The 18175-nt window shown below is 39.3% G+C and overlaps 1 protein-coding gene across 1 annotated transcript; it reads left to right on the forward strand.

The window, feature by feature from the left end:
• Nucleotides 1–12555: 12555 nt before the first annotated feature.
• LOC134370675 (beta-defensin 109-like) lies at nucleotides 12556–14031 on the forward strand. The gene is made up of 2 exons (XM_063087698.1): nucleotides 12556–12664; nucleotides 13826–14031. The coding sequence occupies exons 1-2, from the start codon at nucleotides 12556–12558 to the stop codon at nucleotides 14029–14031; spliced, it is 315 nt and encodes a 104-aa protein (XP_062943768.1).
• The last annotated feature ends 4144 nt before the right edge of the window (nucleotides 14032–18175 follow it).

Raw genomic sequence — 18175 nt, forward strand, 5'->3', positions numbered from 1 at the left:
AGAATATACAAGGAACTCAAACAACTTTACAAGAAAAAAACAAGCAACCCAATTAAAAAATGGGCAAAAGAGCTAAGTAGGCATTTCTCTAAGGAAGATATCCAAATGGCCTACAGACATATGAAAAAATGCTCAACATCACTCAGCATCCGGGAAATACAAATCAAAACTACACTGAGATACCATCTAACCCCAGTTAGGATGGCTAAAACCCAATAGACTGAACGATAAATGCTGGCGAGGTTGCAGAGAAAAAGGAACTCTCATACATTGTTGGTGGGACTGCAAAATGGTGCAGCCTCTATGGAAAATGGGATGAAGGTTCCTCAAACAATTGCAGAGAGATCTACCATACGACCCAGCTATCCCACTGTTGCGAATATACCCAGAGGAATGGAAATCATTAAGTCGAAGGTATACCTGTTCCCCAATGTTCATCGCAGCACTCTTTACAATAGCCAAGAGTTGGAACCAGCCCAAATGTCCATCATTGGATGAGTGGATACGGAAAATGTGGTACATCTACACAATGGAATACTACTCAGCTATAAAAACGAATGAAATACTGCCATTTGCAGCAACATGGATGGACCTTGAGAGAATTATATTAAGTGAAACAAGTCAGGCACAGAAAGAGAAATACCACATGTTCTCACTTATTGGTGGGAGCTAAAAATAAATAAATAAATTCACACACACACACACACACACACACACACACACACACACACAAACACACACAGAAAAAAACCGAGGGGGGGCGGAAGAAGACATAACAACTACAATTCCTTGAAGTTGATACGACAAGCAAACAGAAAGGACATTGTCAGGAGGGAGGGGGGAGAGGGAGGAGGGAGGGAAAAACAAAATCTTGAGTCAATTATTGTTTCATAATATTTCTTTATTCTCTTTCTTTCTCTCTCACACACACACATACACAAACTCACACTCACAATTGTATTTAAGGTAGGTGGGGTTATTTGCAGCCTATTTTAGTATTTTTTATACATTCGTCTCCATAACATATGGCTGAAAAAACGTGCAGTACAGCTGGGATCCCTTCGTCATCCTCCCACCTGCATCATGCATAATTTAAAGCACTTTTGCTAGAGGACAGATGCATACTTGTGTTATTCATCTATTCCGCATAACATACTCCTCCAAAACTGAGCAGCTGAAAACAACAAACCTTTCCTATCTGAACAATTTATGTAATGGAGCTTTCCTAAGTGCCTCTCAAGCGACTGCCATCAAGCTCTGGCCTGGACTGGACTTCATCCGAAGGCTGGACCATGAGAGTGGGAGGAACCTGCTTTCACACTCTCTCTGTGGTTCTTGACAGGCCTCGAGTCTTCTCTGGTCGAAAGCTGGAATCATCAGTTTTTTGCCACATGGGTCTTTCCATAAGATAGCTCAGAACGTGGCAGCTGACTTCCCTCAGAGAACTTGAGCGAGCCAGCCAAAGGTGAGAGAAATGCGTGGGTTCTAATCCACGAGGTGGCTCCCACCATCTGCTGTGTGCCACTCATTAGAAGTGAGTCAGGAGGTCCAGCCTACACTCAGGAAGGAGATTTCACAACGGCATGAACACCAAGAGGTTAGGGTGTCTGGGGACCACTGTAGAAGCTGACAGTCATAGCATTTGATAGAGTAGAATTTTATCCAGATAGTTCAATTGAGGTTAAAAATTACAATTATTATATAGTAAATCATCTGCAGAAATAGCAACCTATACTGGAAAAAGTATCCCAAAATCTTTAGCTGTGATTAAATTTCAGTAGTAAAATTCCAAGTAATTAAACTTTTTCTCCTTCTTGTGCTTTCTACATTTTCTATAATTCCAGGTTTTAACTGAAGTGTAAACATTTATAAAAAATAATAAAAATATATTTCGAAAAGCCACAATATCTAAGAAAGAGGTTGAGAGATGCTTCCCACTTAACAGTGCTGCTACAAAGATGAAATACCAAATCCTTTTTCCAGGTTTATTGAGGTATAATTGGTATACAAGAGCACTGCATGTAGTTAATGTGTGCAGTCTGCTGAGTTTGGACTTATGTCTGTATTCATATCACCATAGCTGCAATCGGGTAATAAACATATCCATCACCTCCAAAGTTTCCTCATGTTTCTCTGTTGTTGTCGTCATTGTTTCCAGAACAGCTAACATGAGATCTACCCTCTTAACAAATTTTTAAGTACATAGTACCTACTACTGACCGCAGGCACGACATGCAGCAGATCTCCGGAACGTACTCATGTTGTCTAGCTGTAAGTTTACATCCATTAAACAACAAGCCCCCTTCTCCCCCACCCCTCATCCAAGGAAATACCAAATTCTTTTAAAGCACATCCCACATAATCCATTTTATAAAGACTTTCCTACATTCCCATTGTCCCTCCCCACCCCCATCCCGTTAGAAACAACTACTAAAATAGCCACTGTCTCTTTTGGATTATTGTGTCTTTTACATATATTATTGCATGAACCCATTTAAAATTTTATCTCCCATTATTTTATTGTGAAGTATTTGAGATACCCCTCGTTCCCACTATGTGGCTTGATGCACAGTCCGTGTGCTGGGTATGGTCAATGACCGACATCTGTGTATGTGGAGCACAGTAAACAAAGCAGTGGCCGTGTGGATACCCCAAGTCCTTGGGAAATAAGCAGCAGGAACCTTCAGCCTTTTCATCCACTGACCTACCACCACATCCATGTGCTTTTGTGTCCCGGGAGATTTCCTGTGGGAGACTAAGTTATTCTCTCTTGTTAAGCTCTACTGACCAAGAACAAACCACAGGCCCAGGGAGCATCATAAAAGGACCTGGACCTGCCGTGCTTGGGGACTCCAGGCTCCAACCATGTCCACGCGGCCTCTCTTCCCCAGCCCGTCAGCCACGAGACGGCCCTCGCTTCTCTTTACCATCCTCCTCTTTTTGACTCTTTTACCCCCAGGTAAGTTGATGGCTGACCATCGGGGTCTGCAGGATAGACAGGATCCTGAAGTCAGTCCTGTGGGTTTGGAAACCTGCTATCAACAGCTTCACTGTGATTATACTAGGGCAAAATAGGAAAGGGACCATTGCGTCATCATTAACCAAACTGCCTGAAATCACATTTTGCTTTTTCTTACCTTGTATCTTGGGACATCCCGGAGAGGCATGAACATTTACTTGTAAGCAGTTAGAGCTGACAGATGAGAAGGCAGCATCTGTTATTATATCTCCTGGCTAGGTGGGAAGAGATGGACAGAATCCTGTCAACAGGAACTAGCACTGAGTGTCACAAGGATCTGAGAGTTTTATGGAAAGAGACACAAATAAAAGGACAATTATTCTAAAATAAGTGAAAGTAAAGAACGGCTGTTTGGCAGTGTGGAGTTACAGAGGGCTCAGGAGACTCATTCTTTCTGTAAGATTGGTCGAAGTGCAAACAAACAACAAACAACAAATATAAAACAGGCTTTGCAAAAGGAAATGGGACTGTATGGTCATAAATGAAAGTAATCTGCAAAGTGAACCTGAGGACTAGGGAGGAGAGAAAAGGGGACCCTAGGTAAGTGAATAGCGCTTGAAGACAGTGAGATGTCATGCTCTCTGTGCATGACAGGCGTATCACACAGCCACAGGCACACTCGGCTGTGGACGTGAACAGACAAATGACCAAAACTTAATGGGCTAAGCATGTATCTTGGGACTCTAGGGAAAAAAGCATAAAAACCCTAAAGAGTATAGAGAGATGAAAATGAAAAACACAAAACTGCATATTAACCAAAAAAAATGAGAAAAAAAACAAACAAAGCGAAAAGGTGCTTTTTTAAAAACATTAATACACTTTATAATAAGCTGGTGACGTTGATCAAGAAAAAATGAGAACAGTCTTAAAATAACCATCTCAGGAATGAGTAGGCTGATATCACAACAGACGTTCCAGAGATTCAAAGAAAATTTTTAAAAATTGTAAATGTGTGCCCTATATCCCGTTCCCTCTGTGTACCTGGGAATTCATCTGCTGCAGTTCACTGAATCATCAATTTTCTTTCTACTGGATGATCACCATCAATATACAAGTTTGTCATCTTTCTGATCTTAAGAAAAAATACATTTCCTTCCTTTGTCACCCCAGTGCCCGTGTCACCCCATTTCTTTGCTCCACTTTGCAGCAAAACACGTAGTCTGATTCCTCCCCTCCCACTCTTAAACACGCCTGTACCTGTCAGGTGTTCTTCCTGCTCCGCCCATCCTGCTATTGATCCTGTGTTTGTCAAAGTTGCCCACAATCCCCACATTGCTAGGTCCAATGGCCTCTTCTCACTGCGACCTTACTTGGCCTGTTATCAGCATTTGACACAGGTGGTCAGTCCCTTTCTCATAACATGCTTTCTCCACTTGGTTTCTAGGATAGCAGCTTCGCCTGGCCTGGTCTGTCTGGCTGGAGGTGTCCTCCCCCCATAACTCTTTGTGTTGGAGATCCTGGGGCTCCATTCCTGATGTCTTACTCTTCCCTCTTCCCACCCACCCCTTGGTGGTCTCAGCCAGTCCAACCTTTTAAATTCTGCTCCTGGACCTCTCTTCTGAACTCCTGACTTCCCATGAATTACTTAACATCATAACAGATATCTCTACTTGGACGTTTAATTTCAAAAGTAATGTATCCAAAACTGAACACGTGATTCTCCCTCATAAACCTCTATACACGGTTTTCTCCCACTATAGGATGCAGTGGTCAGCACTGCCCTGGAGCCCCCCACCTGCAGTAACCCTCCACCTTTGCCCCTTGAGGGGTCTCTAGGGCTCCTGTCCCTCCCCAGCCTCAGAGAGCAGCTGTCCCGGGGTCAGAGAAAGGCCAGAGTCTCTGCAGACTCCTCTGAGCTGCCCGGCCCTGGCCCGGAGTCCCTCAGCTCCCCGACTGCAGCTGTTCCCCAGCTGCAGAGGCCATGCCTGTCCTCACAGTTCTGCTCAGACCTCAGATTGCAGCTGCCCTACACATGCCTGCTCCACAGAGCCCTCACGTGGTCCCCTCGCTTCTCACCCAGCCTCCTTGTGAACACTCAGTGGAAGGTCATGGAAGAGAGTGAGTCTGAACAAGTCTGGGACCCTGGTGCTGCTAAGCTGTCTCAGAAGCCCACACCCAGCCTTTCAATGTGGACTGGACGCCCAGTGTTTCCTCCTCCTGGTGCATCATATCCACGCAGGGAAGCTCTGTGGGTCCTTTTACTAGGACCTCCTACTCTGGATTTTAGTTAATTAGCTTTCTTTGAGACCTTGGCTCTCTGATGGGCTTCAAAAACATCATCATCTATAGACGGTACAGCTTGTTCTCTCTGTCAGGGCAGGAGCAATCTGATTTGTAACACTGCATCCTAAACAGAGGGGGAAGCTCGTGTCTGTTCTTTTCAATGCTTTTGTGATCTGGTGCTTGTTTTTATTTCTTTGCAATTTAACTAATGCGAATTTATTTTTATATCATCTGTTAGAAATTCTTTCTTGAGTCGATGGATTTATACTTTTTCATAATTTGTTTTTAAGAATCTCTGTAAGTGTTGTGTCCTCCCGCTCCTCTTTCCTCCTGGGATTTGAACTAGATAAATGTGAGACCTGTGCCTCAGTGATACATTCTGGGTAATAATTTGAATGTATCTTTTTATTCACTAATTCTCCCATCACCTGTACCTAATCTGTCATTAATAACACCTTCCATTTATTTTTTCAATTTTTTTCATTTCTAGAAGTTTCTAGTATTCAAACCCACCTATTTATTCTATTATCTGTATTATTCTCTTGTTATTTTTACAGCTTTATGGCAGTAGCTTTTATTTCTCTAAACAACTAATACATAGCTGTTTAATTATGTTTTCCACATTGCAATTCCAATACCACTAGTTCTTGAGGACCCAATTACGTTATTTATGTCATTCAGTTTCGCTCACAGTTTCTTGCCTCATTGCTCATCCTTAATCTGTTGTCTTCCTCTGGTCTAACATGGGAATGCTACCATCTAAAACCCTCTGTGAAATCCAGCTCAGTGCTTTATCTCAGTGCAGGATGACAAACTGGCATTGGTGACCACCCCAAGTGCCCTCATCAGCCCCTAGTAATAACTTTGACTTCCTTACAGCAAACCAGTACAGAGCACCCACTGCTCAAGCTTCAGTTTGCAGGTGATTTTTTGCTTGAAGAAAGGGGTATTCTATGAAATTGTCCTACCATTTTCAAGAAGGGTAATATTTCAAAGAAATTCTCCAGGGTCTATTTTTTCCATAGCTGCAGTCACTTGAGAGCATCTAACTTGGCCAAAAACCTATCACACATGCTTTGAATCTTTCAACATTTTTTCAGTTTCTGGTGCTTTGATGGTACTGTATGATTTGGGGCACTATTGGAGATTCTTAAAAATGCTACTTACGTCATTCCAGTGGTATTTGGGGAGCTACAGAAGGAGAGAAAACACAGTGGACATTACAGTAAACATTCTTCTATTTCTTCTGGTTCTAATGGTATTGAGGGAAATATTTTGCTATGAAATTTTATATGAGTAAGATACCGTCAGACCATTTTTAGCTAGGAATGACCTCAATAGGCAGATATAAATAAAACGAATATCATGACACTAAAAACATTATCTTATTTGATAGGATCCATCTATTATTAAATGGAGCTTAAATTACCTTGTGGATGACAGATCCTCAAAGACAGAATGTCAAGACATTATGTAAACTCTCAGTACAGAGGTGGGACCACAATGAAGCTATTAACTGTCTTTTTCTTAACTCTTACTTCACTTGGTTTTTCTGTCAGATAGCCACTTTGAAGATGGAGGACCAAGTCATCAGCCTCTTCATTAGAGAATTTCTTATTAAATTAACATTGCTGTAATACAGGTTATCTGGATGAAAGAATGGTCTGGACACAATGACAAATTTTAGTGTTCTAATAGCCTTGGCCTTTTTAGATACAAATTGGAAACATCACTTAGAAAGTCAAAAAAATTACTTTTTTCTAACTGGTATATTCCGTGACTAAGGTACTGTTAACCATTGAAGCAGATAAGTCAGCTCTAACTGTGGAGCAAAAAAAGTAACTTCTGCTTCTTTCTGAGCTGATCAAAACATGAAAAAATTGAAATATTAGCTTAGGGAGTGATATCACCAAGATGGTGTATTAGGAGATACCAGCCTTCATCCCCTCCAAGAAAAAAGAAAAAAAGAAAAAGAAAAAGACAGCTATCCACAGGCAAAATAGCCCTGGGTGGGATCAAGGGCCCATTTAAGAATCTAAAGCAACACAGTGGAGCAGCAAAAGCAAAATGAAGAATAGCCACAGAGAAAAGGTTGCTGGTGAGTTGAGCATCCCTGAGATGCCAAAGGTGGCTAGGAAAGAAGGAAGTCAGAGGCTTTTAGTGTTAGCTATGTGGTGGGAACCATCATAGTCCTTGCCGCCTGCTCTGCAGAGGACACTGGTGTCTTTTGCCAGGGGGTAACAAACAGCCATTCTTGCTGGGAACCCAGAGAGGGAGATGAGTGTGTACCATCCCCTCCACCAGGAAGAACTGCTGTTGTGCCACTGCAGGAGCTTCCCCTCTTAACCCTGATGGTGACCCTGACTCATGAGCTGTGACCACTCCAAAAGTGTCCAAACTCCTGCCCCAGCTTGGCTTCTGCTCTACACCCACCGGCACCTCAGACACTGGTGCACCATCAGTGTGGTGAGCTAGTTCACAGTCTGGCTCTCAAGCCAAGGTCACTGTGTGTGTGACCCTGTGCTCTGGTTACCTGCTCAGCTGCCATCCAAAGCTCACCTAAATACCAGACCCCAGAGCTGCTAAAGCTACAAGCACACTCATTCCTGGTCCTGGCACCAACGCTACTCTATATACAATCATACCTCAAACACCAAAGCCACCACCATAGTGAGCTAGCTCACACTTGGATCTGGAGCCAAAGTCTCTCTGCACATAACTGCATTCTGGGTGCCATCTTGATCACCATAGAGAGCAACGCCCCACCTAGCTGTGAAGCCACTGTAAATCTGAGAGCCCATGCTCCTGTTCCTGGCTCCTCAGATACTTCACAAGTACCCACATCTCACATACCATTACCAACATGGCAGAGGGGATGTCTGCACTCTGGGCACTGGTGCCATTACCACCCTAGACCCCAGAGCTTTAGTTCTTTCATGAGTGCCTGTGCTTCAGGCCTGGACTCCATGGATGGCCCATTAGTGCCACTCATTAGATACTAGTGCCACTGCCACCTTCAAGCAGGCCTACAACCCAGACCTAGTGCCAAGAAGGGTTCCCTCAGCCACAACTTCTCTAGTTAGAGAAAAAGACAGCAAAAGAAATGTAGCAATACTTGCTGCCACTGTGGACATACACAGCATTGGCCACTGAGGACCCCTGCAATCTTCATCCACTGACCTCAACTGATAGAGCAGCACAAAGACTACCTGCTGTGCCCTCACCAGTGCAAGAACCACAGATCCCCATCCAGCTAGCACCCTTGCACATTCTCATAAAAAAAGGTCTTTTCTTACCAAAAACATTCCATAAAGTCTGGAAGAGGTGCCTGCTCCACCAAAAATGCAGAGATCAACACAAGGCAATAACATAAAAAACCAAGTGACATATCATCACCAAAATAACACAATAATTTCCCTGTAGCCAACCTCAAAGAAATGGAGATATAAAAGCTGCCTGACAAAGAACTCAAGATAATTGTTTTGAGGAAGCTCAACAATCATCCAGAAAATACAGAGAAACAATGCAATAAAATCAGGAAAATAACAAATGAACAGAATGAGATATTTAACAGAGAAATTAAAATTTGAAAAAAAAATTCTGGAGCCAAAAATTACAGTGAATGAAATGGAAAAATGCAACAGAAAACATAAACATCAGAACTGATCAAGCAGAAGAAAATCTGTAAACGTGAAGACAGTTTATTCGGGCAGAAAGTCAATAAGAAAACATTGGACTTGAACGCTCTTTAGACCAAATGGACCTAACAAACAAATACAGAACATTTCATCCAAAAGTAACAAAATACACATTTCTTCTCAAGTGCACATGGACATTCTCTAAGATAGATCATATGTTAGGCAACAAAACAAGTCTGAACAAATTTAAGATTAAAATTATATCAAGTATTTTTATAAACCACAACAGTATGAAACTAGAAATCAATAACAGGAGGAATTGTGGAATATTTGCAAATATGTGGAAATTAAAGAACATGCTCCTAAAGAACAAGTGGGTCAAAAAAAAATTAAAATAGAAATTCAAAAATATGTCAACACAAATAAAAATAGAAACACGACATAACAAGACTTACGTGAGGTAGCAAAAGCAGTTCTAAGTGGAAATTTTATACCTCTAAACACCTACATGAAAAAAGAAAAGAAAATCCCAAATAAACAACCTAAGGTTACAACTCTAAGAAATAGAAAAAGAAGAATAAACTAAGCACAAAGTTAGTAGAAGAAAAAAATAATAAAGATCAGAGGAAAAATAAATGAAATAGAGACTAGAAAAACAACAGAAAAGATCGACAAAACTAAAGAATTGGGATTTTTTAAAAGAAAAATAAATCTGTAGGTAGACTGATAAAAGAAAAAAGAGAAAACACTCAAATAAATAAAATCAGAAATAATAGGGAAGACATTACCATTATACCACAAAAATAAAAAGGATCATATTAGATAACCTAGAAGGAACAGATAAATTCCGAGAAGAATACAACCCACGGGCCGAGCCCGTGGCGCACTCGGTAGAGTGCGGCGCTGGGAGCGCAGCGATGCTCCCGCCGCGGGTTCGGATCCCCTATAGGAATGACCGGTGCACTCACTGGCTGAGTGCCGGTCATGAAAAAACGACAAAAAAAAAAAAAAAAGAATACAACCCACCAAGACTGAATCATGAAGAAATACAAATCTGAACACATCAATAATGACTAAGGTGATCCAATCAGCAGTAAAAAATCGCACATCAAAGGAAAATCCAGGACCTGATGGCTTCACTGTTGAATTCTACCAGATATTTGAAGAACTAATACCAACGCTTCTCAAATTCTTCCAAAAAATTAAAGAAGAGGGAATACTTCCAAACTCATTCTATGAAGACAGCATTACCTTGATACCAACGCCAGACAAGGATACCACAAGAAAAGTAAATCATAGACAAATATCCCTGATAAACAGAGGTACAAAAATTCTTCACAAAGAAGTACTAGCAAAGAGATTTCAACACCTTATTGAAAGGACTATTTGCCATGATCAAATGGGATTTACCACTGGGATGCAAGGATGGTTCAACACACACAGTCAAAAAACGTGATACACAACATTAACAGAATGAAGGAAAAACTCCTATGAGCATCTTAACAGATGTAGTAAAGAGCACTTGACAAAATTCAACATCCTTTCATGGTAAAAACTCTCAGAAAATTAAGTGTAGAAAGAATGTTCCTCAACATAATAAAGATCAAATATGATGAGCCCATAGCTAAGAACATACTCAATAGTGAAAAGCTGAAAACTTTGCCTCTAAGATCAGAAACAAGACCAGGAAGCCCACTCTAACCATTTCTATTCAACATAGTACTGGAAGTCACAGCCAGAGCAATAGGCAAGAGAAAGAAATAAAAAACATCCAAATCAGAAAGAAGTTAAATTGTCTCTGTTTGAAGATGGCATGATATTGTATATAGAAAACCCTAAAGACACCACCAAAAGACTATTAGAATCAATAAACCACTTCAGTAAAGTTTCAGGATCCAAAAATCAACACACAAAAATAAGTAACTTTTTAATATACTAACAATGATCTATTTTTAAAAGAAATCCAGAAAACAATCCCATTTACAATAGCTACAAAAGAATAAATTTAACAAGGGAGGTGAAAGATCTGAAAACTATAAAACATTGAAGAAAGTAACTGAAAAAGACACAAATAAATGGACATATATCACATGTTCATGGATTGAAAGAATTAATATTGTTAAAATGTTTAAACTACTGAGAAAGATCTGCTGATTTAAAGCAATCCCTATCAAAATCCCAATGATATTTTTCACAGAACTAAAAAAGTACTAAATTCATATGGAATCACCAAATAGTCGACAGTAATTTTGATCAAAAAGAACAAAGCTGGACACATCAAACTACCTGATGAAAATCTACTACAATGCTATAGTAATCAAAACAATATTGTACTGGCATAAAAACAGACACAGAGCAATGGAAGTGAACAGAGATGTCAGAAATAAATGCATACTTATTCCCAATGTAAAGTTAAATGTTATTCTAAAGAAGGCCAGCTCTTTAGATGCAGGGAACAACCTCTTACAGAGAGTAAATTATAATTTACTGTCAATTGATTTTCAATAAAGACATCAAGAACACACAATGAGGAAGAACAGTTTCTTCAGTAAAAGCTGCTGGGAAAATTGCATATCCACATGCAGAAGAATGAATTTAGACCTTTACTTCGTATACACAAACCAACACAAAATAGATTACAGACTTTATTGTAAGATCAAATACTGTAAAACTACTAGAAGAAAATACAGGGCAAAAGCTTCGTGGCATTTGTCTGAGATTTGGATATGACCCCAAAAGCACAGGCAAAGAAAGCAAGAATAAACAAATGAGATTACATCAAACTAAAAATCTTCTGCACAGCAAATGAAACAATTAACAGAGTGAAAAGTCAATCTATGGATTGAGGAAAAATGGGGAGACCCACATATCTACTAAGGGGTTAATATCCAAAATACATAAGGAACTCGCACAACTCAATAGCAAGAAAACAAATAACTCAATCAAAAAATTGGCAAAGCAGGACTGGCCACGTAGTGCAGTTGGTTAGTGAGCGGTGTTAGAACACTAAGGTCAAGGGTTTGGATCCCTGGACCAGCCAGCCACCAAACAACAGCAACAAATAGATGTTTTTTTGAAGAAGATATGTAAATGGCCAACAGATATACAAAAAAATGCTCAACATAACTAGTCATCAGGAAAATGCAAATTTAAATCACAATGAAATATCACCTCACACATGTTAGAATGGCTATTATCAAAAAGACAAAAGATAACAAATGTTGGCAAGGATGTGGAGAAAAGGGAACCCTGGTACTCTGGTGGTGGGACTGTGAATTTGTACAGCCATTGTGGAAAACAGTATGAGAGTTCTTCAAAAAATGAAAAGTAAAATTACCTTATGACCCAGAAATATCACTTCTGGATATATCTCCAAAAGCTATAAAATTAGTATGTTGAAGAGATATCTGCACTCCCATGGCAGCATTATTTACAACCGCCAAGGATGGAAGCAACCTAATTGTTCAAAGGATGAATGAATAAATAAAGTGGTATATATACAAAATGAAATACTATTCAGCCTTTAAAAAGAAGGAAATTCTGTCACCAGCAGCAACGTGGATGAACCTGTGGGACCTTATGCTAAGTGAAACAAGCCACAGAAAGGCAAATACCACATGATCTCACTGATACCTGGAATCTAAAAAAGAGGAACCCACAGAAGCAGAGAGTAGAATGGTGGTCACCAGGGACTGGGGCACAGGAGCGGACTGGGGAGATACCTTGAGCAGAATTCCAGGCAGGAGGAGTAAGCTCACGAGACCCATTGTAACCTCGGTGTGCTGTAAGCTTAAAACTGCTGGGCAGTGCCTTTAAGTGTCCTCACCACACACACAGACGTGCGCGAGGTGGTGCAGACGCTGAGCAGCTTGGTCCAGCCATTCCGCAGTGTACACACATATCAAAACATCATGTTGTACGCCATAAGTTTATTGACATTTTATTTTTTAATTTTTAAAAAGTAAATAATTTTTAGAAAGGAGATAGCTTAGGATCGACTGGCACCGCCCCTGAGTACCCACACAACCTTTACTCCTTAAACTTTCACCCTGTCCCCGTCCAATGGGGAGGGGGGAAAAGGAGGTAAAAAAATAAAACTCTAGACATTTTAAAAGAAGAATCGCCCTGTGGATCTGCACAGGTGGCTGCTGCCACCTGAGAGCCACACATGGTCTTGGTCCTGGTCATCTCACCACATTTTTACAAAACTTCTTCCCTTCCCAGCGTGTTCCATACAATCTGCACACGGGGCCTCGCTCCTGCTGTTCCCTCTGCCTCCAGCGCCGGCACCGGGACACTGGCGACTTGTCTTCACTCTCAGGGCTCAGGTCCCAGTGCCACTGCCGCACCTTACAGGGCCTCTCGTCGCCCTCAGCACCTCCACCCTCCAGCCTGTGTCCAGCCCTCTATTGTTTTATTTTGTTTCAAGCACTTATCAGTTTCTGAAATTTTTTAATCAACTGTTTTTGTGTAGTCGTGTTCTCCTCACTGACTATAAGTTTTGTGAGAATGAGAAACATTTCTGTCATTCCCGCTGTTCTATTATCAGCACAGCGAGGACGCCTCATGAATAGACAGCAAATACCATTGAGGATCCATCTAAAGGAGTGAGGTAACAAAGACATCCGTGTGCCTGGGACATACATTTTGTCCATCCCCTTGTTGCTTCACTTTGATATTTAGTAAACCTCTTTTTGATGTCCGAATTAGACATTGCAAGAATTTATAAGAAGGGAGGGGTTTGTTAACACTCGAATTGTTGGGCAAAGAGGAGAACAGACTTGGGGGTCGGAGAGACAGACCAGTGGACAGATCCTTCCTCTAGCTTCTTTTCCTTACATAGAAATTCTCACACCAGCCTGATTCTGTTCTCACACTTTAGAGTATTTATACTTCTGCATTCTATTCGAGGATTAATTGTCTCACTGGATCTTTTCTTTGGCAGTGAGAAGTGGTCTAGGTGCTGCTGAAGGCCATTGTCTCAATCTGTCTGGCACTTGCAGAAGAGACACCTGCAAAATGATAGAAGATGAAATTGGTGGCTGCAGAAGAAGGTGGAAATGCTGTAGAGTGTGGTGGATTCTTGTTCCGATTCCAACACCCGTTATCTTTTCAGAGTATCAAGAACCCCTTAAGCCTCGGATAAAATGAAACAAGGAAAAGCATCAAAAGAAAAGTTCTTTGTATCTAAGAACTTTAGAATATACACATTGAATGCTTCCAGCTTTACAACCAACTTCGATTTTCCCTTGTCAATAAAAATAAATATTGATTTCACATCTACCCAGATGCTATTTCTTTGTGATTCATTTGTATATCCAAATGCATATCTTTAAAAATGAGAAGCCCCATTTATTTTTTTAAATGGGGTTTTAAAGTTGTCAAAAAGATGAAAGAATTAACAAAAAAGTTTTGAGGATGTAGATATTATTCAAAACACAATTAAATAGACACACATAGAGAACAAGAAAATGCAAAGGTGAAATACAGTGGAATTCCAGAAAATATCAGAGTAAGAGGAAAGATGTAGGTAGAGAAAGGAAAGAAAATTAAAAGGAGGCCAAGAGGGAATAACTTGGGAAAAGATATAAAGATTGTAATGATATGACAAATAATTGGAAAGAGATATAAACAGAAAAGAACAGAGAGATTAAAAATGAAAGTAGCATTTCTAATCAGCAGTAATGTATGTTACATACTGTAAAAGTTAAAACCTCAACTAACAAAGAGAGATTTCTGTTTTACTCCTATGAACACACACAGTAGTTATTTGGGGATTCTCAATATTTTACTCAAATAATTTACAAATAATTTCCCTTCACAGAACTTAAACATTTTATGATAAAAACACAGTGATCTCTTTCAAGAATGTGCTGCCAGAACCCTTTCAAGTGGCCTTCTTACTGTTTCACAGCTTCTGACTACAAGTTCCTCTTCTTCCCAGATATCAAAAAATTCCATTTCCTCTGCTGAATGTCACACAACCTCAGCCCTACTACTGGCCTCAAAGGAGTGCTTGGGAGGGGCTTAGTTTCACCGATGTGTGAAATTTTGATGACTAAGAAAATATTTGGTAGTGAGGACTCCCTTTCTTTATTCCTGTTATGCAATTTATACTTGCGAAGTCTTATTTTTCTATTCTCAGAGTGTAAATATTTTCCACAATAGTTTGGGATAATTTTGACTAGCTTTAGGGCAATTTTTACTTAAAAACAGTATGACAGACGGCAGGTCACAGACGAAGTGTGCGTGGCGAGAGAGCCTTGTGGTTTCCTTTCATTTTCTCCTTATTCCTCTCTCCCACCTGAGGATAGCACCACACCTGGGCTGCTTCCAGCTCACAAATACTAGTGTGTCTTTGGGGTAAAGAGGATAAACTAAGCCTCTCTACCAAGTCAACCTAGCCCTACATTTCTTATCCATATCTGGATGCCACAAAATTAGATACACCACTAGATGAAATTCCTATGAGTGTTCCTGAAACTCATGGGTTAAGAAGAGAGTTTTAATCTGGCTTCATTCATTTAAAACAGTGTGGTATCTATTATCTACAATCAGGAATTGGAATACCAGAGATGACCCAAAACTGGTTGTTTTCCCCATTTATTCTGCAACCATGGTGTCTAGCATAACTAAGGGAAAAACCTGAAAAACTGCTCTTCTGATAAGATAGAATCATGCTGTTTGTAAGAAAAGGAAGATTACAAAAGAAAGACAAAATACTTAATAGATATACAGGAAAGATTTCAAAGCCTTGAAAGAATCCAGAAGGTTTGGCCACATCACCACTGCCCTGAGCGGAATTCCTGGTGTCTCTGGAAAAGTTACCTAGTGGTGTGCTCCAGACAACTGTGGGACACACTGTTGTACTCTTAATTTTGTATCAGTTTTCTCTTGCCCACCAGGAATAACCTCTTTACTGATGTCTATCTCCCTACAAATATCTTTTAATTAGTCATGTACAGTAAAAAACAAAGTATTTTGTCGCTTAGTATTTTTATCCTTTTTAAATCAAAATATCAGTCTGATACTTGATTTATACCAGGCCTTAAAATTCCTGTCTAAATCTTTCTAATCGGCTCATTTCACTTAATATAATGTCCTCCAGTTCCATTCATGTTGCTGCAGTCGACAGGGTTTCATTTTTTATAGCTGAATAGTGTTTTACTGTGTATATACCACATTTTCCTTTTTCATTCGTCAATGGACACTTAAGTTGGTTCCATATGTTGACTATTGTGAATAGTGCTGCAGTGAACATGGGGGCTCAGATATCTCTTCAACATACTGATTCTGTTTCCTTTGGATATACACCCAGTAGTAGGATTGCTCGGTCACACGGGAGTTCTAATTTTATTTTGTTGAGGAATCTTATACTATATTCCATACTGGCTGTACTAATTAATATTCCTACCAACAGTATATAAGAATTCCCCTTTCTCCACATTCTCGCCAGCACGTTATTTTTGTTTTTTTTGATGATAGTCATTCTAACTGGGGTGAGATGACATCCTGTTGTTGTTTTGATTTGCATTTCCCTGTGATTAGTGATGTTGAGCACTTTTTCATACACATGTTGGCCTTTTGTATGTCATCTTTTGTACATCAGATCTTTTGTGTGTCTGATATTTTTTATTTTCCCAACAGTGCCTTGCAAAAATATGAAGATTCTATTTTTCCCCTTTACTATTTGTGCTTTTTGAGTCCCGAGAAACTTGCCAAGCCCAAGGTCACAAAGACTTTATCCACTGTTTCTCTTCTAAAAGTTTTATTGTTTTAGGTTATATATTTGCATCTAAATCTCTTTTAAATTAATTTTTTCTGGTGCAAGATAAGGGCTAGCATTCATTATTTTGCACTATAATGTTCTATCTTTTCAGTACCATTTGTTGAAAACACAATCATATTAGCATTGGATTATTTTAGTTACACTGTCAAATTTCAATTGATTATATTTTCTTGGGCCTATGTCTGAACTCTGTTCTATCCCATCAGTCTATATGTCTATCCTTAAATCGAAACTATACTGTCTTGATTACTATAGATGTATATATGTTTTTAAAATAGATTGTAAAAGTCTTCCAATATTGTAATTACTTTTTCAAAATTTCGTCTATTCTAGACTTTGCATTTCAATGAAAATTTTAGAATCAGCTTATTAAATTCTAAAACAAATAATTTCCTGCCGGGATTTTGGCTAGCAATGTATTAAATACATAGAAGAACTTTGGGATAATTAAAATCTTGATGATCCCCAGTTTCTGTTCCATGAACACTGTCTCACCATCCATCCAGGTGCTCTTTAATTCCTCCCTTCAAAGTTTTGTAGTGCTCAGGATACAATCTTGCATACGGATTGTTAGGTTTACCCCTGATTATTTTATGTTTTTTGAAGCTATTGCAAATCGTGGAGCTTTTAAAAAGTTCTTCAGTTATCCACTGTTTACATATGGAAATGAATTGGCTTTCATACATTGTTTCCTTTAAACTCTTAGGTAAATGCTTGGAGGTTTTCTACACAGAAAGTTACATCACATCTGTGAATTAGTGAAGTTCTGTTTCTTCATATCCAAACTGTATAAATGTTATTCCTTTTTCTTGCTTTATTAATCTATATAAGGCCACCAATACAGGAAGTAAAGTAAAAATCCAGTAAGTGTAGAAATCCTAGCCTTTTCCTTATTTAAGAGGGAAATTTTTCAGTTTTTCACTGTTAGGTGTGATGTCGCTTTAGGTGTTTCATAAATACTGATAACAGATAGATTGGAAAAATTCCTATGTATTTTCTACTTTTCTGAGAGTTTTTAAGTATAAAAGGATGCCAATGTTCTCAACTGTTTTTGCTTTATGTGTGGAAATAATCAAATATTTTCTCTTTTTTTTTTAAGTCTGTTGACATACTAAACTACACCGATTAATTTTTGAATGCTGTATCAATGTTGCATTCCTAGAAAATACTCCACTTGATTATATTACATTTTTAATACATTGATTAATTAAATTTGCTAAAATTTTATAAAGAACTCTTGTATTCATGAGAGTGTCCTATTTTTAGTTTGATTTTAGTAGCTTTTTTTTTTTTTTTTTTTTGGCACGAAGTCTTTGCCTGCTTTTGCACTTGGATAGGTGTACAATTGGCCTCAAAAAATAACTGGTTGGGAAATTTTCCCTCATCCTCTAATTTCTGGAATTTTGCAACACTCCTACTATTTATTAAGTGCTTAAAATAATTCGCCCACCAGTGAGACCACCTGGTCTAGAACTTCCTTTGCTGGAATGTTTTAAATTGAATGTT

This window comes from Cynocephalus volans, chromosome 2 (genome assembly GCF_027409185.1).
Source record: "Cynocephalus volans isolate mCynVol1 chromosome 2, mCynVol1.pri, whole genome shotgun sequence".
Classification (NCBI taxonomy): domain Eukaryota; kingdom Metazoa; phylum Chordata; class Mammalia; order Dermoptera; family Cynocephalidae; genus Cynocephalus; species Cynocephalus volans.

Excerpts from the sequence above, each read along its gene's own strand:
- LOC134370675 (XM_063087698.1), top strand. The coding sequence starts at position 12,556 with ATGGTGGTCACCAGGGACTGGGGCACAGGAGCGGACTGGGGAGATACC. Across the intron at positions 12,665-13,825 it reads CATTGTAACCTCGGTGTGCT|TGAGAAGTGGTCTAGGTGCT; the intron begins GTAAGCTTAAAA and ends TTTCTTTGGCAG.